We start from the raw sequence: 27,306 nt of genomic DNA, 5'->3' as shown, positions 1-27,306 counted from the left end.
TAGCTTATGAAATTATTTGTATAGTATTCACATTTACAAAATATCCTAGAGGCAAATGTACATTTTTGCTACTATCTGAAGAGTATTAAAGCTGAATTAGGTTAGAATTGACTTGTTTACAGGTTATAATAAAGACTTGCAACATAGCAACATTTGTAATTCCATTCTTAAGAAGTTTAATTAAACCCTCACCTCCTTTAGAGGAAGGCAGCCTGCTATCTTCACTTTCTCAGCAGGACAAAATCCTGCTCTTGGTGTCCACACCCTCGACACTTTCCCAGGCGCCCCACTGAAGAACACAAGCAATGGCACCGTTACGCGCCAGCTGCCAGCTACCATTCTCGGACAATTTGATGGTTATTTCTTTTGAGCACACATGAAAATAAAATGAAATTCGGTTGCAGTTTAAATAAAGCAGCTGGCTTTACCTGAGTGTGGGACCAATGTTAAATAGTCATACCAGAAATTAATTAAAGATGGGACATCAAATACTAAGGTGAAATTAATACCTGCAAACAACCCCGCCCCCTCAAACCATAATCAACTTTTAAAACTTTTCCAAAGAGGGACTGATTTCAGATTATATTAGAGAAAAAGCAACATTGGTGATTAAAGACACAGTGCATCAAGGCCTCACTTGGGGTGGGAGTGAGGACAGTGGTCATTACTCTCCTATTACACACAACGGCTACGTTTCATTGGGCATAACTGTACTGTTTTAAAGATACGACTTCCCTCTTAGGCAGCAAAACATTCTGAAAGTAGACTATTTAAATTACTCCAAATCAGGCCACTGGCTGACACTGCCAACTCTAGCACCATGTTTTACGAAAGCACTAAGGAGGCAGTTCAGTGTTCATGACCCCTACGACAATGTGAGAACATTAGCAAAACACAGATGCAGACCTTTATTCATGAAGGTTATCTTCATAGTCTCCTTCTTAGTCACAATAAAATGGAAAATGTGGAACATCCCACTGACCTTTCAACGGTGCTTTTTACAACAATTTTTACATATGCTGGGAGATGCTACTGTTCTGAAAAAATATAAAAATGGAAATCTTCCCGATTGACATTATATTAAGTGAAACTGTATCAAACTAAAAGATCTCAAAGATCATAAAATCAAAGCAAATCATGGCAAGGCCTGAAATGACAGAGCTGCTGTCTGTGTAAGGCCCTGACACCCAATGAAATCCCAGCACGAAGGTGACTCGCTCCCTCTGCATCAGGCTCAGGTCTGCATCACGCGAACATCCAGCATCACTGGATCCACTCATCTTTTGAGTGAGTAGGGCAGGATTCTCCCCAAATACAGATGAGGAAAAGAAGTTAGAAAGGCTAAACAATTTGCCTGAGATCATACTGATAGGAAGTGGGCAACCAGAACTCAGAGATTTGGCTCTTCTTTCAATGCTCTCTTTAGTACACTAAATTTATCCATCCCTTTTAAATAAAAATAGAAAATTAGTATTGTTTTTAAAATAATTAGTCTATCAAAAATAATGCTCTGCCAATAAGATTTCTTTTCCATTGTAAGCTTAACAGTAAGAAAGCCCAACTAAATTTTAACACGGTGCTGTGGATTAAATTGCATTACCCCAAAATTCACCTGTTGGTATCCTAACCCCTGGCAACTCAGAATGTGACTGTATTTGGAGATATGGCCTTTAAAGAAGCGGTTAAGGTTAAATGAGGTGGTTATAGCGGGCCCTAATCCAGTGTAACTGATGTTCTTACAAGAAGAGATCACGGCAGACACACACAGAGGGAACACCATGTGAAGTTGGAGGTAGGACAGCTGTCTGCAAGCCAAGGAGAAAGGCCTCAGGAGAAACCATCCTGCTGACACCTTAACCATGGAGTTTCACCTTCTAGACCTGAGCAAGAATAAATGTCTATTGTTTAAGCCCCACAGTCTGTGGTGTTTGTTACGGCAGCCTGAGCTGACGGACACATATAATATGTAAAGCAGTATCAGAAAACAATCCTTCAGTGGTCTACCACATGTAATTTGATCAGAGCATGACCCTTTTTAAAAAACATAACTACCAAATTTTAAAAAAGGGCCAGTGACAACGGCTGAGACATTTGTTTTCGTTTACTTGTTTGTCTTACAAATGCATGTGAATTAAGGAGACGGCTGGTAACAGGTGTTAGTTTCCTGTGCTCTGTGTGATCTCTCCCCCACAAACTGCTCAGAGGCAGTAATTCTAGTTGTAGGACAATGCAGACTGTGGACTCCATCCCTTCAGACATGTTTTTCAGTCCTTAACATACTGCTCTCTTCTGCTGGCTGGACTGCTCTGAAAATGACCACAATCTTGTCCTTCTCCTGTGACAAATCAGATTTGGGATAAATTAAGACAAATGCAGTGGTTAAAACTACTTGGCCACGGTATTACAGGGCAACTCGAAGCAACACTTTGCTCAAATCAGGTCCCCCGTAAATAACAGACACGCACACACACACACACACACACACAGAGTAAACACAGCCCACACAAAGTACAACTCTTGGGAAAAAAGCCACAGTCACCAGGGACTACTCTCCTCTCGTTTTTCTAGTGGGAATGCACAGTGCACAAGAAGTCGTGTTCAGATTTCTTACAAATCCTTTAGGAGACAAATCTAAGGCAAAAGCTTTAAAGCAACTTTCACAATCTGTATCAGAAGACAATTCAGAATGCTGAATTTCAATCTTCAGTTGTTAACTGTTCATATCAATGTCAAGGTTTTTAAAAGGTCTTGGTCTTCCTTCTGTCCCTTTCACATCATAATCTGCTTTGGTTCCAACAAGAAGACACAGAATTTAAAGTTACGTGTAATGTGCCAATCCTATGAAAAGGATTTTTAGGTAGTTCACATGGTACTTCAAGCTCTAATGTTCCCCCAGAGCATGAATTTTCAAAGCATAAGTTGAAAGTAATGAAAGAGGATGGAGATAAAGCGGAAGCAGGAACACGCCCACAGTACACATGGCAGCCTACTCACCTACTGTTAATAGCCAACGTAAAAAAGAAATGCATGGAAAGGGCCCACGCCTCTGTGTCACCATTGCGAGAGGTGACAGGGGTCAATGCGCTACCTGGTCCAGTGCCCTCACATAAAAATTAAGCAGAAAGAATGCAATGTCATTTTTAGGCAAAATGATGTGCCAAGGCAGTACCCGAAGACCATCTGCCACTGAGTTACCAAAACCTACGAATTTTAGGGCCCATACAGGGGCAGAGACTATCCTAGAATGTCTGGAGAAACAGTTTACAGACTCACCTAATTTTCCGAAATTCAGCAGCCTAAAAACTTAAACACACACACACACACACACACGTATATTAATGACATAAGACAATTACTGTGAAAACTAGGAAGGAGCATAAGAAGTCTAGGTTTTATAAGAATATTAACTTAATGACATGTTTAAAGTGTCTGAAATATAAAATAGTATCTACATTCTTGTGATGGAAATTATTTAAATATTTCCAGTATAATTTCTCTCCAAATAAAAGATACTTATTTTTATACCTTTTATTAGCTATATTTATTATAACTTTGGGTTACAATTCTCACTATAAAGAGACAGATTTCTACATTCTAGTGACTTAATATAAAACCTTTTATTATGCAACTTGGAAATAAAATACTTTTTGCTATCAATGTACAAAATAAGGTTACAAAAAATTATCCATAGAAATTACTGGACCATAGACTATTCAAATCAAATCACCCCACTTTAGTAATTTAATTCTGAGGCGTGAACACAGCAGCTTGGAGCCTGGGCACAGGCATTGAAGGTCTGAGTCCTGATGGCCTCTGTAATCCTGGACAAGGTACTCAACCCTCACTCCTTTTACAACAGCACAACATGGAAAAACGTCATGCCTTCCTCACAGTATTAAGAATTAAATGAAGGGACTTCCCTGGCAGTTCAGTAGTTAAGACTCTGCGCTTCCACTGCAGGGGGCATGGGTTCGATCCCTGGTTGGGGAACTAAGATCCCGCATGCCACATGGCATGGTCAAAAAACAAAAAAACAGAAGGTGTTTGGCAAGGTACTTACTAAGCACTTTTGCTAGTGCTTTATTAGTATCAAATGCTTTATTATCACAGAGCTGTGACTGTACCAAGTGAAGAAACAATGGAAAGCAAGCCCATCCCTGCAATTCTCCAATAGTGGCGACTGCTCTAGACCTAGTTCTTCAGTTTACAAACAGCAGTCAGCAACCGCCAACCTTTCGACTAAGCTTGCTTTGTTATTTTGGGGGAAAATATTTCCTGAGCTGTACCTTCGATACTGCAACGAGTGATTTACCTTCAGGAAGAAGACTGTAAGATCTCGCCCAGGGTGAACACGTGTGCTTCCAGGTTCATCTTCTCCCAACACCTGTCTGCGACTCCTCCCACCAGAGTCTGAGAGGTGGTCCTGAATCCCCTTGGCCAGGGCCTCAGCAGTAGTCATTGCAGCTGCCATGCCAAGCCTCCCCAGCCACTCTGGCCGCAACAAAAGTGACCTGTCCCGTCCTAGCTTTAATCACGGATCCTTGGGCCAAACAGGGAAACATAAAAAATGAATCTAATTAAGGGCAGGCATACCATAAACTCTACTTTTCACTCTCACTGATAAAATTATCCAGGAAGATAAAATATAGAGTACATATAGTTCCAGTATTACCTAAATGTCTTTGTCCTTACTACTGGAAAAAAAAAAAAAGGAGATTTTTTCACTGCAGAATTTCACTAGTTGGTATTTAAGTATTAATAAAAGCAATATATAATTATAGCAAGAAAAGATGTGAAAGTATAAAACACACATTATTTAATTCTATTTAAAACAATTCTTTTAAGTTTAAAATTTTATGATAAATTGAAATTTCTCATTAATTGCTAATCACAAACTTTCATATTTTGGACTATATAATATATTGGGGCTACTGATTATTGCTCCCTTTCTTTACAGGTCCTATTACTTATCATTCAAATAAAAATTCTATTTCTTTCTGTTCCTATATATATCTGACATTTACATTTGGTGAAAAGAGGGAAAAAAGGTCTCTTAAAATCTTCAAGTAAAACTTCAAAAACTTTTTCAGAAGCACGTTTAACACATCACAGTTTGCTCATAAGCACAAAATTTACAGTCAAAAGTTGCACATAAAGGGTTTATTTTAAATGTTTTAAGGATAGGATAGAGTTACATCATAATTATAAAAATTACTTACAGAATGAACAGATTTATATTGTTTATACTTCTAAATGCAGAGAACAGGGAACTGTCTACACATTGTATAAAATAAAATTAAAAATGAATTCAAGCTTGAAAGATGAGGTCATTTACCTAATATTAAAATGCGAACACGAAGACCTCTGAACTATACACATTCGTTCGAACTGCACTAATGATGGAAAATACAAAAAGCGCAGCATTTCCAAGGAACCACAGACATTTTGACCATAATTATTTTCTGTTACAATAATTCCTGTTTTGTCTTTGGAGAACTGTCTTTTTTTTTTTTTTTAAGACAATCAGCTTCAAGAATGTCTTCAGGCACTACAATTTGTGACAATCAAAACAGTCTTCTAATGGGTCCACAGCGTTCAGAGATTCAAGCCCAATGCACTTCAGGGTTTGGCACGTAAAACAATAATAGAAATGAAATCTGGTTTAGAAGCAACTGTGATTGTTTTAAGAATGCACAGTCCCTTCAAATGCTGCATGACATACACAACTGGAAAATCACCTTCTGTTGGCACTACATTTGCTTCACCAGTGCATCTTCATCCTACAACCACTGAAACAGCACAGTTAAGCAAATATACAGAAACTGAAACCAAATAAAAACAAAGATAGAAAACAAAAAACCTAAATATATTTAACATGCAATTTTAGTTAGTTACATTGAACATTCTACTTAGAATAGAGCATGCAAAAAAGGATGGTCTGCTTTTAAGGTTTTCCTTTGAAGCTTTACATGGCAGCCAGACATCACGCACGCACACACACACGACACAATAATACTATAGCAGGTCAATGAGAAAGGCCAATACATTTTATACAGAGATTCATGTCTTGTGTTGTCACAAGTCCCATGATAATTTTGGAAATTAATGTTGTATTCCTAGAACAAGGAACCAACATTCCGATACCAGGAAAATGCAAGCAATGCATGCAGATCTGAAACATGAGCCTAGACGAAGCCTGAAATACTCGGCTGGGGAGCAGAGTTAGTCATGGCATCAGGAAGTGTGGTTTAAGCCACCAAAAGAAAAAAGAATGGGAAAAAAAAAGGAAAAAACAAAAAAAAAAAGACCCCTTCCCCTTCCTTCAACCCTAAAGGCAATAAATGGAACAATGATTAAAATAATGATGATAATAAATCACGTCACATTCATCTAGAGAGATCACGTGGTATTAAAAGTTGCTAAAGGTACTTGCAGAAAAACCACAATGCAAGTCATTAAGTAATGCCAGAAATGTTTCAACTCAACTGACCCAACCCTCAGGATACCTCCAAAGGACTTTGTTTTTCAGTCTGAAGTCACTGTGTCCTGTTCATGCAGTGCACGCTGGACAACACACTCTCTGGGCCACATGTGTCCACTTGGGCACAGGGAGCTGGGCTCAACCTTGAGATTCACATGCAGGAACTCTTACAAGAGCCTCCAGGAGAACAGATGACAGATCTGTAGCATGACACTTGTTTCAAGCACAGGAGGAACATCTAAGACCTGGGTACCCACTGCATGGAGAAGCTCACCCCTGGCTGCCCTCAGTGAGGCACTGGGCACGCTGGAGAGAACTGGGGTGCTGTATTTACATGGTGTGCGAGGTTACCACCCACCAGCACAACAAGGCACAGCCTTCCTGAAGGCAAAAATGGGCATCACACAAACCATGCAGAGCGCGGCCTTGAAACTACAGAATCTCTTAACATCAAGAACAGCCATGACAGACGTCACACAGACCTGGTGTTTGACTGAGATTCATATGCATTTAAGCTTTCTGCCCAAATCAGAGGTAAGATTTTCAATCTCCACAAGACTGGTTTCACATATCATCTTTCTCCTAGCTTTCAAACTGCCAGGGATCATCCAAAACAAAGTGATAGACTGATGTTCTGCTGCTAAATGAACCACTTTTGCAGTTCTATTTTAGTTAAAACCACCTTGCAGGAAAGGATTCAATGGCTAAGGGCTGCTATCAGTCACACCCACAAGCCAGTGCAGGTGACTGACCCTGATGTGGCAGGATCCACCAAATGGAATGAATCCACATCAACAGCATACCATGAGTAAGAACATACAGCACCACAAGAGGTGTCAGGAATTTAAGCTGTTATTTGTCTAGACATTCTTCGAGGGGAAAAGCCAAGGGGGAAAAGCCTTCTGACCATAATCATATATCAGTAATAACAGTAATAAAAATAAAGGTATCCCAGAGAACTTGTTAAAAGGCAACAATGTCATTCTTAAACTTACATTTCTAATATAAAAGCACTACGTTCTTCCAGGAACTTACCAAATACACATAAACCGCTGATATACTGTTGCCTTTTAAAGCCGTGTACTAAAATTCCAGATTACTAATTTGTACAAATAATGGACCAAATGTGCCATCCAAAATACACCTGGCATTACACTATGTGGACCAAGTACCTGGGCTTTGCTTAAAAAGAAGTATTTATGATAAAAAATGTAAACAAATAATATACAAAGCTTAGAATTAAAGGCAGCCTTTTACCCAGATTTCTAACTGTTTTGTAAAATTGTAATGTGGGTCATTAAACGTTCACAGGTGATTCATATTTGAATTTACAGTTTAAAGCCTCCAGACTGAAATGGTACTCTGAACTTGACTTTCAAAATAAGCTGAATGTCCCGATGTGCTTCCTGTGCCCAAATTTAATTTTAAATAAACAGCAGTAATACAATGAATACACTAAATACAAATGGCTTGGGTCAGCACTCCTGTTAAACTGGAGAAAATTATGTAACCCCCACTCCAACCCACAAAGAAAGGACTGCCCACGAAGTGTGTGTGTGTGTGTGTGTGTGTGTGTGTGTGTGTGTGTGTGTGCGCGTGCGCGTGCACACAGATCTATGTGTGTGTATATATACATTATATATGTATACACACAGATATAGATAGATAGGTAGATATAGATACATATATATCTCAAAAAAAGGCAATAACAAAAATACCAAACTATGCTTGCATTGTGGCAGCAGAATAACAGTGTTAAGCGTGAAGGGGAAAGTGGATAAGATCTACTACAGTTTTAAATGACTATGATACTAGCTTAACTTTTACCAGACTTGCCTGTAACTCCCTTCCAAACAGACAGACTTCTTTTAAGAGGAAGGAGTTCCTTACACAAAATGCTTTGTGTTCACATAAATCTGTACTATTCAGAACAAAACCAGTTCTGCTGGCAGAGATTGTGGGTTCGCAGGGACATTTAAGCTTTCATTAAACTGGAAAGCAATCAAGTCTTTATGTCTACAAATTATACATTTAAGAGTTCCACAAATTTGGCAAAGTTCGTGATGACATCTAGGATGTTTTCACCAAATCGTAGACATAAATATGGAAATCATCATCAAACTTGATGAAATAGACAGACGGTTTGGCTTCTACTTGATGAATGACCATGCCAGTCCTTTTAGAGCCATCTTCTTTGGCATATTCCACTTGTTTGCCTACCAGGCTGTCCACAACTTCTCCTGGTTCCCTTTCTGCTGGAGGTGAATCATCTGTATTTAAAAGGGGGAAAAAAGAGAATTTAGAGTCAATTTTTAGATACACACCAACTCACATATCTATTTTAATAATTAAAAAAAATTTTTTTTAATATCCTGAATTCACCTTGATTTTCTAGACCAAGAGTCAGCAAACTTTTCCTTCAAAGGCCAGACAATACATATGTTAGGCCTGAAGCCATACGGTCTCTGTACCAACTACTCAGCTGTATTGTTGTCACATGAGAGCAGCCACAGATGATATATAAATGAATGGTGTGGTTGTGTGCCAATAAAACTTTATTTACAAAAACAGTGTGCTGATCCCCAAGAGCTAGACATGTAAATGATTTTGAAAATCATAACCAGAAATTTCTTTGGCTTATATTTAGTTATAGCTATAATTACCTAAAGAGGGATGGACTAAAAGAAGGAAAGGGTCAAGAAGAAAACTGAATACAGTTGACCCTTGAACAACAGGGGTTTGAACTGCATGGGTCCACTTATACAGGGATTTTTTCCAATAGTAAATACACGATCTGCAGTTAGTTGAATCCACAGATGCAGAGGAACTGCAGATACGAAGGGCTGCCCATAAGTCATATGCAGATTTTCAACTGCGCGGAGGATCAGTCTCCCCAACCCCCAAGCTGTTCAAGAATCAACTGTAATTATACAACTTCTTTCTTTTTTAAAAAAATTTTATTGAAGTATAGTTGATTTACAATGTTGTGTTCTATAGCTTCTTAAAAATAAGGCTGTTTTCCTTTGAAATAATTTCAAAGCAGATAATACCTACTGGGATTACTGAGAATGTGCCTAAATGCCTAAGTATTCCTGTCTTATCCTGTGAATCCTTAAAGCTTTTTTCCCCTCAACTTCATTTCATCACACATGGTCCTCTTAACCCAGTTTCAAAATAAAAGAGATTTCCTGTGCTATAAAAATAGGTGCTAAGTGAACTCCATCCTCAGACCAATTACAACTGAATCTCAGAGGATGGCTGAGGCACCTGTACTTTTTGAGAAACCCCCAAGAAAATCTGAGTGTTGGAAAACACTGCCCGCCCTATGACCTAGCAAGAACTCTGTAAATTCTAGGAATACACATAAAATGAGAACAAACCATCACTGCCAACAATAAAGAAACAAAGTACAAAAAAGGGTAGCCAGGGGATGGAGCTAGGCAGTTACAATTCTATTTTAAGAAACCCCTAACAAGTCCTGAATAACTCAAGCTCTTATCCATGTAGTAACAGAGAGCCTTCAAGTAGGACAACCAGGTATCCTGGTTTGCCCAAGACAGTCAGTGCTTATGCCTGTAGTCCTGACACAATGGTTAGCAGTGCACCTTTTTATTTTCACATGTATCCTGGTTTGGATCATATCATGTATCTGTATTAACAGTAGTTTGCCTCTTTGATTATAATAAATTCTCTCATTGAATGGCATAATCTGAAACCTGCTATTCTGATCTCACACAACACAAACAAACCACCTGAGCATAGTGTTATCAGTTCTTTAAAAAAAGGAAGTAAAGAGGAAATCTAAGCTGAACTCTTCTTCAACAGTGCTCTTCCATCAAGCAGCAACATCATACCACACCACACTTTTGTGGCACCTCATGTGTACAAAGAAATTACGAACACATGATCGCCATACGTTTTACAGTAACCATAAGTGAAGAAGCCAAGGACTCAGAGGCCACTGCAGAGCTCTTTGTATCAGAACATCACAACAGCAAGTAACAGCAAATAAACTTCCATACCACTCGAAAGAAAGGAGGAGTGAGAGGATAAAGACGTGGTTGGTACAGGCAATGATTTAATCTGCAAATGACCTCATACTTTCTATTATCAAGTCAACAGTACTTGCTTTGGACATTTCTCTACAAAAAAAGTTTAAAACTTCATATAGGTTGGAGGAAATGTTTTTATGGTATGCTCTCATATTTAAATTCCCGCCTATATAACACTTTCCATTACACATTTATAACAAATATACACGCACTTAAAAAAAAAAAGATTAAGAAGGCAGAAGTCAGGGCTAGATGAGCACATGAGTAGATTCAATGAGTGGCTTGTTCACAGGAAGAACTTAAAAAAAAAAGGAACAGAGATGGTGTTACATTGCTAATATATCCAGTGTCTGTCAGTCAGCCATATCTGCCTAGGGCCAAGAATTCATGTGTTTGAGGAAAAGCTATTGAGTAGTTTAAAGAAAAAAAAAAAAAGGCTTACGCAAAAGTGAAATTAAGAAAATAATTTTATTCACAATAGCATCAAAAAGAATAAAATACTTAGGACTACAAGAAGTGCAAAAACGTATACTCAGAAAACTAGAAAACGTTGATAGAAATGGAAAAAACTCAATAAATGAAAAAACATCCCATGCGCATGGGTCAATGGCTTAACTTAAGATGGCAATACGCTCCCGCCAAACTGATCTAGAGATTCAACACAATACCTAACAGAATCCCAGCTGACTTTTTTGCAGAAATTGACAAGCTGATTCTAAAATTCATACGAAATTGCAAAGAACAGCCAAAACAATTCTGAAAAAGGAGGATTCACACTTCTTGATTTTAAAACTTATTATGAAGCAGTGTAATCAAGTGTGACACTGGCATAACTACAGACATATGGACAAATGGAATAGAACTCAAAGTCCAGAAATATCTTCATACCTCCATAGTCAAGTAATTTTTACCAAGGGTGCCAAAACTATTCAGTAGGAAAAAGAACAGTCTTTTCAAAAAGTGGTTTTCAGACAACTGGATTGCCACATGCAAAACAAAGAAGTTGGACATGACACATCATAAACAAATATTGACTCAAAATGTATCAAAGATCCAAGTAAGACCTACATGTAAGAGCTAAAACTGTAAGACTCTTAGAAGAAAACATAGGGGCAAATCTTCATAACCTTTGATTTGGCAAGGGTTTATTAGATATGACACCAAAAGCATGAGCAATAAAAGGAAAACTAGAAAAATAGGATTTCATCAAAATTAAAAACTTTTGTACTTCAAAGAATACTTTTAAGAAACTGAAAAGACAACTCAGAGAATAAGAGAAAGCATCTGCAAGTCACATATCTGACAAGAGACTTATACCTATACTATTGACTGTTACGACTCAATAACAGAAAGACAATGCAATTGAAAAACAGGCAAAGGATGTGAATAGATATTTCTCCAACAAGACACACAAATGGCCAATAACACACGAAAAGATACTTGACATCTTTAGTCATCAAAAAAAAATGAAAACCAAAACCACAATGAGATACCATTTCACTACCACTAGGATGGCTAAAATCAAAAAGTCAAGTAACAAGTGTTGGTAAGGATGTGGAGAAATCAGAACCCTCACACACTGTTGGTGAGAATCTAAAATGATGCAACCACTTTGAAAATCAGTCTGGCAGTTGCCTAAATGATTCAACCCAGAGTGATCACTATGCCTCATCAATTCCATTCCAAGGCATATACCCAAGAAAACTGAAAACAAATGTCCACTCAGAAACTTGTACACAATTCTTCATAATAACCAAAAAGAAGCAAAAAAATCCAAATATCCATCAACAGATGAATGAATAAACAAAATACAGTATATCCATACAATCGAGTTGTATTTGGTTATTAAAAGAAATGAAATACAGACACACGCTACAACATGGATGAGCCTTGAAAACATAAGCTGAGTGAAAGAAGCTAGTCACAAAGGACCCCACATTATATACACCATTCATATGAAAGTCCAAAGTCCAGAACAGGGAAAGTAAATTATTCTTGGCAAAAGGGTAAAAATTTCACAACCTATGCTTTGTGCATGACTAAAAGAATAATCACTTAACCCTAATAATTAAAATTTTTAAATGTATCTGCACAAGAGTTAATCAAATATCTTGCTCTAAAGATATTTGATTTATCAAATTATTTTTGAATTATCAAAAATAAAAGTTGTCAATCTATACTTACTAGAATCGGGCATAATGCGAAGGTCGCCTTCTTTATAATCATCTAAGAGCTGGTACATGTACAAGACAGGATCTTTTTCATAGGTGATGTAAAACCATGTGTTCATTATAGGGGCGCGTGCTAAGACCATTCCCCTCCACTCGTCTTTAGAGCCATCCTCGGTCTCAAACATGTGTTCCACTGCTTTGCCAATCATTGTGTCGGCTAGGTGTGCATCACTGATTCGAGATGTTGCTGGGGACAAAAAAGCAAACAATGGTTTACGTGAAAGAATCTGCTTTTTTCTTTTTTTTCTGAATTCATCTGTTCTTGGTACTGTACCTAATTAAAACTTTTAGTTTATTCAAGGTATAAAGTGTTTTTTTGTTATTGTTTAATCGATAATTATTTTAAATTATGAGATAGAATTAGACTTACAGAAGAGTCCCAAAAATAATATTGTTCCCATATACCCTTTACCCACCTTGCCTTTTAAATATCTTATATAACCATTGACCATTTATGAAAACCAAGGTATTAACCTATTCAAGGCATAGGTTTTTACTCTTGCCCCTACAATCTATTTTTTACAATAATCAGAGTGATATTTGTGGCCGTTATACCAGATTGTGTTGGTCATTTGCTTAAAATACTCCAGCACTTTCCTTTCATAATTTGAATAACGAACTGCTTCTCCAGATCCACAGCCCATTGGCCATCATCCCCTGGCAGCCCTCTGCCCTCCTGCTCATCACATACTGCTTGACTGCCTTACACCTCAGCAGCATGGGCATCTTTTCCTGGGATACCCTTGGGCTGACTACGACCCCCACATCCTCAGGGGCTGGCTCTTCCTGAGCAGATGTCCTCCCAGAGGCTTTCCAGGACCACCCGGTGAAAATAGCCCCAACAATCAGTCACCTAACCGAGCTTGATTTCTTAAAGACATTTACCACTCTCTGCAGTTATCTTGTTTTACATGTTTGTTTACTTGCTTTTAGACTGCACAGTGATGAAAGCAAAGGCCTTTCCCATCTTGTTTCCAATACTGTGATCACAGGGGTTCAACATTTGTTGTATAAATTATTTCAGAGGAAAGCAGGTTGTTCTAGATGGCCTGTGTGATTAGGAACACAGGCCTCCCTACTGGTGTATCAACAGCCCTCTGCAGCCCTGCTCTACATTAAAGACATAGGTGAAAAATTACAAGTTTCATTTTCTTTTTTAATATTGGGAAAATTATGGAGGAACCTACTGATTTTAAGATTTATCCATTCCTCACATTTTAGACAATTATCTTTAAAAAAAAATTAGCACTTCTTACTCATGAGTCCTATTTTTGTCAAAGTTCAAAGGAACAAAGATTAGAATTTCTTGGTAAAGATACTGCTATCCAATTTTATCAGAAGGACACTGTAAACACATACGGTAGTTTTCTTTGCTTAAGTATGCAATAATTACCCAAAATAACAGAGAATTCCCCACTGTGCATGACACTATAGCAAAATCCCACTAGTTTTCTTCATACCAGAAGTTATCAAACTTTCTCATCTTAGGACTCCTTTACATTCTTAAAAGTTTTTGAGCATTTGTTTATATGGATGATAAATATCAGTACCAACTATTTTAGAAATTATAAATGACATATCAAAAAATATGTTAAAATACCTACAGAAACACATTTTTAATGAAAAATATTTTCTAACAAAAAATTAGTAAGAAATGTCTAGCTTTAAAAATGGACAGCTAGGGGCTTCCCTGGTGCCGCAGTGGTTGAGAGTCCGCCTGCCGATGCAGGGGACACGGGTGCGTGCCCCGGTCCGGGAAGATCCCACATGCCGTGGAGCGGCTGGGCCCAAGAGCCATGGCCGCTGGGCCTGCGCATCCGGAGCCTGTGCTCCACAACGGGAGAGGCCACAGCAGTGAGAGGCCCGCGTACCACCAAAAAAAAAAAAAAAAAAAAAAAAAGACAGCTAGAATCTCATATCTGTTTCAGCATTCAATCTGTTGTATGTACTTTTAGTTGGTGTATAAAATCACAAAGATATGCTGTTGAAAAAATATTTTATTAGTGTTCAGATAATTCTAGGTATTCTTCTATGATACCACATCAAAACTCAACAAGTGGTAGCTTTCCTTAAAGGTTAATTGCAATGTAGAATCTGAAATCATTATCAATAAACTTCTGTCACACTATTAAATTAAAATTCATTTGTCTCCAGAATACATAAAGAACGCCTACAACTCTACAACAAACAAAACAAAAAAATCAAGTGACCTGATCAAAAAAGTGGGCAAAGGACTTGAACAGACATTTCTGCAAAAATGACATACGAACGGGCAAAAAGCATATGAAAGATTCTTAACATCACTAATCATCAAAGAAATGCAAATCAAAACCAACAGAAAATAACAAATATTGGTGAGGATGCGGAGAAATTGGAACCCTCGGGCACTGTTGGTGGGACTGTAAAATGTTAACAAACACTATGGAAAATATTACGTATGTAGGCTCCTCAGATAATTAAACACAAAATTACCATATGATTCAGAATTCCTGGTTAATTACTCAAAAGAACTGAAAGAAGGGCTCAAAGAGATATTTGTATACCCATGTTCACAGCAGCAGTATTCACAATAGCCAAAAGGCAGAAGGAACCCAAGTGTCCAATCATGGATGAATGGGGAAAAAAATGTGGTATACACATGCAATGGAATATTATTCAGCCTTAGAAAGAAAGGAAATCCTATCACATGCTACAACATGGATGAATTTTGAGGACATTCTGCCAAGGGGAAGAATCTAGTCACAAAAAGACAAATACTACATGATTCTACTTATGATGTATCTAAAGTAATCAAATTCATAGAAACAGGATGGTGGGTGCCAGGGGCCAGTGGGAGGCAGAAAAGAGTAGCTGTTGTTTTAATGGGGAAAGAATTACAGACTTGCAAAATGAAAAATTTCTGGAAACCTATTCCATAACAATGTGAATATACTTAATGCCTCTGAACTGTATACTTAAAAATAATTATGGTAGTAAATTTAATGTTTTGTGTTTTTACCACAACATAAAAAATCTGTCGGTCTTTGAATGGATCTTTCACCAATATATGATTTGGTAACATCATGCATTGCTCATATAGAAAATATTGTATTCACTGAGTTATGCAGATCTTCCAAATAGTGGGAAACTCCAGTGTATAACTGTGAAAGGATGAGAGTGAAAAAGGCAAATTATATCTTAAGATTTTTATGAAAATTAATTTTGACCTAATAAGCCTCCTGAATTGGCCTCTGGAAACCTCAAGGGTCCTCAGACTACACTTTGGGAACTGGTACTCTGTGACATCACATGCTTTTGGGTTGACTGACTGACTTTTCTCTCCACCTTTAGCTTAAGGAAAACAAAACTGTAACTTTAATGTACTGCCTTAAGCAAATTAGGAAAGACCATTTTCTTCCTACATGAAACATAAATGAAGTCCAAATAAATTTTCAGACTAAAGTATCATAGGGAATACCATAGTTAACTCTTAATTAAATTAGGCATGTAACATATTGCTGCTTTGCACACAGGCCTTTGGATTTCCTTTTTTAAATTGCTTTTCTGTTTACAAAAGCAATCCATATCTACTGTTGGAAACAGAGATGGCCCAGAAGTAGAAAGAAAAACATTAAGAAACCCTTAAATCCCATCACCAGAGATACTCATATATCTTCAGGTATTTTGGTTTAGTCAAATCACTTTTTTATCAAGATAAAAGGTTTCTTCTGTCCTATGATGACAACAGAGCTAACACAGGTCATGTGGCAGAATGCAGTAAATTTCAAGTAAGCTAGCAGCCTTGCCCTTGAAGGGGTCAGAAACTAAAATTCTGGGTCAGAAAAAGAATGTATGATAATTACTGAGCACAAATAATTGATATAAAGGTGTGGATAATACTTTTTAAGCCCTAAAGGGAAGATTCTTCAATGTTAATTTCTAATGTGGAAAATGGACTGATGTCAAGATCAGGAGAAAAGAGGATGTGCTTCACAAGGAAGAATGTGTTCAGCTGAACTTAGACTAAAATGCCAAAGATTTACTATTACATAATTAGTTACCTTTGGTTAAAAATACAAATTTAAAGAAAGATTTCTGTGAAAGCTGAACTATATTTATACAAGATGAATAAAGACAGTGTTTGCTATCTAAAGCAAGGATTAAAAAAATAACTTGCTGCTCTGGCAAAGTTAACTTGATGAGGAAGCATGTGTTCCAGGAACACAATGGCAAAAACAAAGGGGGAAAGGGGGGCTAGGTAAGCGTCTTCCCTTGACAATTTGATCCCAAATTTCTATCCTTCAAGTGCAGATCTGCTGAGGCTCTATTTTGTACATATATAGGCTTCTAAGGACAATTCCAAAAGCATAAACCAGATTCAAGCAATAGCAGCATCACTGTAATAATAATAAGAAAACATTTCAAAGTAAATACTCTGAAGAAAGTAACAACTTGGGTGTATTCCGTTGATCTTAAGAATAAAATCATATTTTATTTTATTCTTAAAAATAAAACCAGTCATTATTATTTAACTGACACCTTATGCCTTAAGGAACCTAAGGTATGCAAGGCAAAACTGATTTGTATGACATTAAAAAAGCCATTCATTTCCCACAAACCTTGTACAAACGAACCCCAAAAATGTTGTAACAGAGTTCACATGTTTTGGTTGCTTAAATTTTGGCTGAAGGTACAATTATCACTTATATAATAATACACAATGATAAAAATTCACTTCACATAAAGATCCTAAAATAAATACATGAAATTTTTCTGAGCTATTATAATCTGATGAAATGAGCACATTGAATATTTGAGCTAATGAGAAATACTCTTACTCACCAGAGTCCAGATAAACTGAGCAAAATGTGGGAAATAATCATATTAGAAATTATTAGACTGTCGACTTCTTGGGGAACAATTTTATACGTCTTTATATCCTTCACAGTTCCTTGAACTTTGGTTTTAGAACATTTGCTGAGCAGTTTTTGTGGTTTTAGGTGACTGATTTAAATGTGTATCAGAAGTACTTATGCTCCAATTAAAAAAAATACCAGTAATGCTAATAATCAAAAAGCATCCATTTCAATAATCATTTTTAAAGCATATAATGCACAAACAGTAAAGAGAACTTACCAACTCTATCAGGGAGGACTTCAAGCGCAGAAACTCTTTCATCTTTATTAAGTTCTAGTCCATAAACACAGTCAAATCCATCGTATTTTATAAGATACAAAGAAGGATTTACAGGCACCTGGTCCAGAACGGTTCCTTTCCACTGGGTGATGGGGCCATTCCCCTCTTTCCACCCATGCTGAATCCTGCAGCCTACGATGTTCCGCCGGGGCTGGGAAACAGGTTTGCTCGGCCCCACACTGCTCCGATGTTTTCTGTATTCACACATATACACACGTAAGGTATCATCTCAAAAGTATGCACTCCTACCAACACAACTACTGCTAGCTAGCATGCTCCCATCACAGATGATCCGGGTCCTATGCTAGCTAATGTTGCCACACTCAGGGTTCAGGTGGCTACAGGCAGCCATCTCCCAGTCCCACAGCCGTGCAGTGGTGGCTCACAGGTGGGGCCTGTCTCTAGCAATAGAAGCTTCTTGTGCACCCTAACTGTGGACACACAGAAAAACACAACTAGTCAATAGCAACTTAGCCTTAAAATTAAGTATCAGTTTTTCAGCTTTCTGAGTTTCCTTTAATTCAATCAACTCACAATTATCCAAATTAATCAAAGAAAGACAAGGGCTGACTACATGAAATAACCACACATGCATATGGCTTTATAAAATAGAAATCCATTTCTCATTAAAAAGAAACTCAATTTCACCCATTCTAATGCCCACATAATTTTGTCCTCACTGGCTTAAACAATAAGAATAAACTAGACATTTAACTTTTTCTTAAACTGGAGTCCAGGCTGGCTTCTATCCATGCATTTATACTATCATTACTTCTCTAGAAAACATAACCTTCAACACTTAAATTTGTAACAAATACTTAATGTAGTATTAAAAATTATTGAAGCAACACCAAACTACATTCTTTCTCAATTACAAACAATCGAAAAATCTACATACAATGTTTACAAGTAATACACCTGGCTCTCAGTATCAGGGAAAAAATCTTCATTTCATGTAGAAATCCAGAGACAAGGGACAAGACTTGGCTTGAACGCAAGCTGAAGTCCAAAGCCATGCTGGCACATGGATGCTGCTATATGCCAAGAATGAAAAAATTTAGGGAGCAGAAAAGAACCCACTCATAAGAACCCAAAGCTTATGTGGGCATAAAGCTCTCATCTGGTAAACCACAAATAAAAGTGGTGAACAAATGGCATAAATACAAATAAACTTTTAAAAACAAGTAATTTATTGTAGCCTGTAATATTTAAAACTACAGTTGTATATATTTTAAGTAGACCAGCTTGGCAAACTTAGTGTTTTGTGAAACAGAGAAACAGGTTACAACAAGATATTAAAGCTGTCTCAAGAAGGCCTAGAATCAGTTGACACAGTCCTTTACCTAAGCAAGATAGGGAACACCATTTGGGGAACACCTCAGAAGGAAAACTTCTCCAGTTGGACTGTAAAAGGGTTCAAAAGGTTATATGCAGGACATGAGACCAGAAAACGCTGTGTCTAACCCAGCCCTTAAGTCTCTGCAAACACCCAGCCAAATGGCCTTCCAGGAAAGGCAGAGCCTGAACTGAGGACACATACTGAGAATAACATCCTGAGTAGGGTGAGGCCCGTGGGTAAAGGAAAGATGAGGTTCAGATGCTTACAGGGTGGGCCCAAAGGAGGCCGACCTCAACAGGTATCACATAGGAGACTATACAGAGAAACTTGAGTATGCCATGGGAATACTGAAGAGCTCTGCAGCAAGGATAGCTGTCCTGGAATACTCTCACCCCTTCTCATGTACAAAAGTCTCGGGAGAGAACCATGGTGGCACCAATGGGCAACGGAGGCAAACCCAAAAATATGCCCACAAGGCAGATGGAAATTACCACCTAACATTATGCACATAACAGAGGCCATGAAAGAGGAACTTACATCAAAAACATAAGAGCCCAGATGAGAGACAGCTACACAAGAGAAGATGTGAGAAAAATCAGACACAGTCAACAAACAAGCAGCAATTTGAAAACTTTTCAGAAATGAAGGCTAAACTAGAGGAACATGGAAGAAATTGACACCATGGGGCATTTAAGGAAAACAGATAATAAAAAAGAGACAGATGGGAACAGATATGAAATTCCAACTTCCATGTAACAGAATCACCCAAAAGCTAAAATCAGAGGAACAGAAAGAATACTAAAATAATTCAAGAAAAATATCCAGAAATAAAAGACTTAAATGTACACACATGCCCCTGGGAAAACTGACCCAGAACTACTGACACTAAGACAGTCTAGTGAAACAAACAAACTTTAAAGAAAATAACATCTCGAGGGCATCCAAGCAAAAGAACTGCATCATGTGTAAGGATAATCACATGTGTAAGGAAAAGAAAATCACACAGTGACACCGTGTGCCACCAGATAACTGAGTGACAAACTTAAGGTTCTCAGGAAAGAAAATGTGAGGTGAGGGTTTTACAGGCAGCCAAGAATTCTATACTGACCTCCAAGTAAAAGTATACAGATAAAACTGTGTGAACACATAAGAACGCGGGGAATACTGTTCTCACAAATGCTTCCTGAAGAAGTTAACAGTTGGCCATCCATATCCATGGGTTCCACATCCTCAGATTCAATCAAACATGGATAGAAAAATCCCAAAATTCCAAAAAGCAAAACTTGAAATTGCCATACGCAGGCAACAATTTACCTGTCATTTACATTGTATTTACAACCACATAGTGTTTACACTGTATTAGGTATTATGAGTAATCTAGAGATGATCTGAAGTATATGGGAGGACTTATGTGGGTTATGTGCAAATACTATGCCATTTTATATAGGGGACTTGAGCATCCATGGATTTTGGTATGGTGTGAAGGGTCCTGGAACCAATCCCCCTCGGACACCAAGGGACGACTGTACAGGACAGAGTTTCAGATAATCAGGAACGCCTGGGGACTTCCCTGGTGGTCCAGTGGCTAAAACTCCGTGCTTCCAATGCAGCAGGCCGGGGTTCGATTCCTGCTCAGGGAACTAGATCCCACATGCCACACCTAAAGATCCCACGTGCCGCAACTAAGACCTGCTGCAGCCAAATAAATAAATATTAAGAGGGAAAAAAAGAAAGAACACTTAGAAAAGTTTCAGCACAGAGCTGATAGTAAGCAATGAATATCTCTTACTATAGAACAAACACAGGAACAAGAGAAATAGAGTAGTATTTAACTATTACCTGCTCTGAAAATACAGTTAACACTACTCTGAAAAGGGGGATGAAAGAAGAATACGTAAAGTATAAGAAGCTCACCAAGCAAAAGAATATTACTTGGAACAAAGTACCTGGTATTAAATGGAGAGAGAAAGGAGAAAAGCAAGAGCTAAATTCAATATTGTTCATAGTAAGGAACCAATCTATATAACCTTAAATGAATTAATAAGATTAATTTTAAAGGACTTCAGTATAAAACTTAGTGGAGAGGAAAAAACCTTAATAACATATTATCGAGTCTGTAACTTGTAACTACTACTAATACTCAAACCCGAAAGAAAGTGAACCTCAAGACCTTTTCATAATCCCTGAAAATGTGCCACTACATCCAACTGGCCCTCTGTAGGGATATGGCTGGTGAAGGTGATTACATTCCTCCTTTAGAATACAAGAATCTTTGCTAGCATTATGTTTTTCTTCAAATAGACAATTACCTATCTTCTTTTGATCTTTAGGCAAAAGTCCTTGTGTTTCATCCTGTGTACAGGATCAGGCTTTCTTCACAGCAAAGGCAGAGGTTGGTTCCCAAAACTCACTGAAGAAAGAATTCAGTCATATGCACCATTTTGTAATTCACACAGACATTCCATTATTACTACCAAAATTATAAGCAAATTCAGCATCTTCACCAGTGTGATGGTTAATTTTAATGTGTCAGGTTGGCTGGGCCACAGTATTCAGGTATCTAAATCAAGCATTAGATGTTTTCTGTGAAGGTATTTCTCTACATGAAACTAAAATGTAAATCAACAGACAGACTGCCTTCCATAACACAGTTGGGCCCCATCCAATCAGTTAAAGGTATTAAGAAGAAGTGTTCGCCCCCCACAAAGAGGCAATTCTACCTTCAGACTCAAGCGGCAACATCAGCTCTTCCCTGGATCTCCAGTCTCTCTATGCACGCACCATTGGTGCTGTTTCTCTGGAAAACACTGACTACAAACAGAAAAGATTCCATCCTAGATTCAGAGGCATGAAATTTTCTACTACTATGATTCTCAACAAAACCAATATAAACTTAGCCATTGATAGCAGGAAAGGGCAACTGGAAGACTCAGAGCAGTGATTTTCTAGTTCAGTCACTCATCCTTTCTATACTCATTAGTGGCATTCTTCTGGAACCGCAATTGCTTCTGAAGAGGGAGATGCTTGATGCTTTCTAATCACATTTCAGAACAAGCAGTTTTTATCCTGGTCACCTCCAGTGGTATAGTACACAAGGCTCTCCTCCATCTTCTGAACAAGACAAGGGACTCAAATCTAGCCAGCAAGCATCCCTATTCAAAGTGGCTCCTATATCCTTTAATTCTGAAGAAACACAATTCCTCCTTTTTGCATGGATTTTATTTCCTCACTTTCTTTAAGGGAACTTTAATCATTAACTTTTAAAATTATTTATTTATTTTTGGCTGTACTGGGTCTTCGTTGTTGTGAGCGGGCTTCCTCTACTTGCGGTGAGCGGGAGCTGCTCTTCGTTGCGGTGCGCGGGCCTCTCATTGTGGTGGCTTCTCTTGCTGCGGAGCATGGGCTCTAGGCTCACGGGCTGCAGTAGTTGTGGCACGCAGGCTCAGTAGTTGTGGCGCACGGGCTTAGTTGCTCCGCGGCATGTGGGATCTTCCCAGACCAGGGCTCAAACCCATGTCCCCTGCATTGGCAGGTGGGTTCTTAACCACTGCGCCACCAGGGAAGCCCTTAATCACTAACTTTTGTTGTGGTAAATAATATGCTTGGTCTATTCTAACATTTTGCTTTGTGTTTCTGTTTGCAATGCTTTGTCTCATTTCCTCACCCCTTTCTTCCTTTATACAGCTAGGATGAGCAAGATTTCTTTGCACCAAATAAAGCTTCTAATGGAAGCTGCAGGAATCTATAGATCTTATTTCTGAACTTACAGCAATTACTTCTAACTTCCTAAATATCCTATTTAAATTCCCTGACAGTCCAGTGGTTAGGACTCCATGCTTTCACTGCTGAGGGTGCGGGTTCGATGCCTGGTCGGGGAGCTTCCCACAGGCCACATGGCTCGGCCAAAAAAAAAAAAAAAAAAAATCCTATTTAAACTTACAATTTTCTATTAAAATCTACAATTAATCAAAACCTATACTTTCCCTTCACCGGTCCAAGCAAGACTAAAAGTAACAAAAAAATTCTTAGTAAAAGAAGGAAAGAATTTTAAAAACAAACACCTTAGCACCTAGTAACCCCTTCCTGGCCACTTTCACCACACTGCTGAAATTCAGTCTTTTGTTCCAAACTGTTATTTATCTTGCTACTATCTTAAAAATAATTAAAAAAAAACATTTCCTTATTTAGAAGTAAACAAGAGGATTTTTGTTGCTTTCTGCAACATTTATATTTTTCTCACGTACTGGGTTGGCCAGAGAGTTCGTTCTGGTTTTCCCGTAAACCTGAACTTTTTGGCCAACCCAATATATTTGGTCTTTCTAGACATGTCCTCTGGTAAGTCAGATAGGGTTAACAAATGCAAACTCCAAATTCTTGCAAGCCTCAAAATATTATTTTGTTCTCATCCTTGACTTGCCTAGGTATACAAGGCAGGCTCAGATTCCTTTTCCCCTCAGTACCTTTATTGCAAAAGGTATTTTCATTGTCTTCTACCTTCCAGAGTTGAGAGATACCAGATGCCAATCTGATCCTTGCTCCTTTGAGGGTAACCCATCTTCCTCTTCAAGTTGCTTTTAGAATTTTGTTACTGGATTCTGAAATGTTACCAGGACTTGTGACATATGTTTCTAATTATCCCTCACTAGCACTTGGTCAATCTCTTGAATTAGGTAAAACAGGCTTGAATTTCAGTCTATCTATTGAATACCTTACATAATATTTTTAATTTCTATGAACTGATTATTTCTTTATCTTGAATCATTTTTCTTTTTAATGAACACACCTTCTGATATCTGAGGATAATTTTCACTTTTCCTGATTCCTTATGAACTTCTGGGTTTAGCCTTGTCTTTGTTGAGTCTGCTGCTGTCTGAGTGGCATCTTTCTTAACACTTGCAGATTCCTGGTTAGCTGCCCTGTTCCATGTATGACTTTCTTTGGTACTATCAGTGTTCCTCAGGTGCCTGATGATTCTTGGTGTTCATACTTCAGATGCAAGGAAAGATTAAGTGGTATCTGTAGCTGAGATGTATTTCTTCAGGCCAAGTCAGGGTCCCTGGTGTCTGAGTATTAAGTACAGGTTCTGATAAAGCAGCCAGGACCCAGGGAATTGTGAAGCAGCCGAGACTGAGTAGCAACTTCAAGTCAGGGGAGGTAAGGTGAGCATCTACTGCTTAATGGTTTCTCACCCATAATGATTCAGACGACTGCAGCCAGCCTTTGCTCTCCCTGACCTGAACAGATTCTAGGGGTCTAGTTTGAACATTTAACTTTTTCAACTTTTTGGAGGTCTTCCTTTGCAGCTGAAAGTGGTTGGGAGTTCCTTGGCTTAGCTGAGTTTTTATATAAATCTATTCGCATCTGCTGTATATCTTGCAGAGATTTCTCAGTGTTCTGGTCTGCTGGTAGGATGATCTTTCTACACCAATAACAAAAACTGCAAATTTAATGCAAATTACAATGAAGTACTATTTTCTAACTGCTTACAGAATAAATACAACCCTCCTAGTGAACAATCTGGCAATCCACTGTCCCAGTAATTCCAGGTCTAGGAATTTATCAAAAGAAAACAGTGGACAAGCACAAAGCTACAACTACAGTGAAGTTCTGAGCAGTGTTCATACCAGGGAAAACTGGAAATAAAAAATGTTCAATAGGGCTCACTGAATTAATAAGTAACAGTGTATCTATATGATGAAATAACTACATAGCTATTAAAATCACAGAAAAAACATGACATTTTATTCCTTGGCTTGTAGACACATCACTCCAATCTCTGTCTTCACATAGTCTTTTCCCCGATAAGTCTGTGTCCAAATTTTCTTCTTATAAAGACACCAGTCATTGAATTGGGGGACCTCCGTAATCCAGTATGACCTCATCCTAACTTGATCACATCTGCAAAGACCCTATATCCAAATAAGATTACAGTCAGTTTCCAGGTGGACACGAATTTTGGAGGACATTATTCAACTCAGTACATACATCCCTTCAGAGTCGTTGCAAGGAATAAATGAAATAATGTTTCCAAAGCACTTAGTACTGTGCATGGCAGGGCACACAGTAGGACACACAATTATCCATACAGATATGCAGAAAAAAACTTTTTAAAACATACATTAAATTATTAACAGGTGTAATCTCTGGATGATGGCATTAAAAATAATTAAGTTGTCTTCCTCTGAATTTACCTGTGTTTTCAAATTTTTCTATGACTTAAGTATTTTATTTTCATAGGCAGATAAAACACAATTTTTAATTACTCTTAATGCAATGGATGTCCTAATTCTGCAATAAACTATATATAAAAACAGATTTATACATATTAGTGTTATCAATTCCAAATTTTATTTCTGTTGCCTTTTTTTTTTTACATCATTTCACTAGTTCTAAAAGAAGAATTCAAGGAGATCTAATATAGATACCATTTCTGCTCAATTTATTTAATAAACAACTTAATTTGATCGAAAGGAGGAGGTAAAAAAGAATGAATGGATGGGACTTCCCTGGTGGTCCAGTGGTTGGGACTCTGTGCTTCCACTGCAGGGGGAACGGGTTTGATCGCTGGTGGGGGAACTAGGATCTCACATGCCGCGTGGCGCGGCAAAAAAAAAAAAAAAAGAATGGATGCCTCAATGAATACTAAAGACAAAAACAGTAATTAGAATAATATACTACTTTTTAAAATCATCAGTCAAGCTTTCCAATTACTGCACCTTGAATACCTAAACTGTTCAAATACCCTTGCAGCCGAAGTTTACAAAGAAGAATGTTTAAAAATATTTTTAAACATATGTTAAAATATTAAATATTATTTAATATTAAGAGTGTAGAAATATATAAGTTTTGGATAAACTGATTTAAGCTCTTCCAACTATAGCATCCACTAGAAGACAAGGTTTAGAACTTCCCTAAATTACAAGAAATATACTAAGAGTATCTAATATTGGGCAAAATGTTGATAATTGCTGAAGCTGGATGATAGGAATTCGGGATTTATTATATACTACTTTATTTTTGTGTGTATTTGAAATTTTCCATACTAGAAAAGTTAAAAATTATATATTAAACAAACTCTAACATTTTACTTTAATTTCTAATTGCTAATTCAGATTCAAAAATCAGTAAGAAAAACTTTAAGGGGGGACTTCCCTGGTGACGCAGTGGTTAAGAATCCACCTGCCAATGCAGGTGACATGGGTTCGAGCCCTGGTCCGCAAAGATCCCACATGCCGCGGAGCAACTAAGCCCGTGCACCACAACTACTGAGCCTGTGCTCTAGAGCCCGTGAGCCACGACTACTGAAGCCCGCGCACCCAGAGCCCATGCTCTGCAACAAGAGAAGCCACCGCAATGAGAAGCCCGCACACCACAACAGAGTAGTCCCCACTCGCTGCAACTCAGAGAAAGCCCACACGCAGCAACGAAGACCCAACGCGGCCAAAAATAAATAATTAATTATATATATAAAAAAAAAAACTTTAATAAAAATTAAAGCTTACTTACATGAGTTGAAATAGTATATATAAAAGCAAACAATAAGAATATGTCAGATTACTGGAAGAAGATATAAAAAGAACACAAACACACGTGTGTCATCTCTAGACAGTTCAATCTAAGAACAGTACAGGGAATTCCCTGGTGGTCCAGTGGTTAGGACTCCTCGCTTCCACTGCTGAGGGCCCGGGTTCAATCCCTGGTTGGAGAATTAAGATCCCACAAGCCACACAGCATGAACAACAAAAAAAATTTTTTTAATAAATAAATAAGAGCAGTACAAATAAGGATGTGAGATTAATGATTTAAAGCAATGAACTTTTAAAATTTAAAATAACAGTTCCTTTAATATGGTGATGTTGTTTTATGTTCTCCCTGGATACATTATTTTTAACAGCCTTAGTCTCTGGTATTTTCTTTGGAAAAAAAGTCTAAAATGTTCTTAACTATCATTTACTAGGTAGTCAATAAATAAACAGCAATACTGTAAACAAATACCAAGACACTTCATTCAACTGAGGACATATGGAA

General features: G+C 37.8%; 1 protein-coding gene across 1 annotated transcript in view; it reads right to left on the bottom strand.

The window, feature by feature from the left end:
• Positions 1–5,145: 5,145 nt before the first annotated feature.
• The window catches only part of SPIN1 (spindlin 1), a 65,310-nt gene continuing 43,149 nt past the window's right edge, over positions 5,146–27,306 (bottom strand). Inside the window, 4 exon segments of the mRNA XM_082655880.1 lie at positions 5,146–8,563; positions 8,566–8,751; positions 12,718–12,951; positions 17,880–18,133. Of these exon segments, the coding sequence (XP_082512006.1) occupies positions 8,505–8,563; positions 8,566–8,751; positions 12,718–12,951; positions 17,880–18,133 (733 nt within the window). The 3' untranslated portion in view covers positions 5,146–8,504.

Source organism: Grampus griseus (genome assembly GCF_964374135.1).
Source record: "Grampus griseus genome assembly, chromosome: 6".
NCBI classification, from domain to species: Eukaryota; Metazoa; Chordata; class Mammalia; order Artiodactyla; family Delphinidae; genus Grampus; species Grampus griseus.
This window is presented reverse-complemented; position numbering and strand designations above follow the sequence as displayed.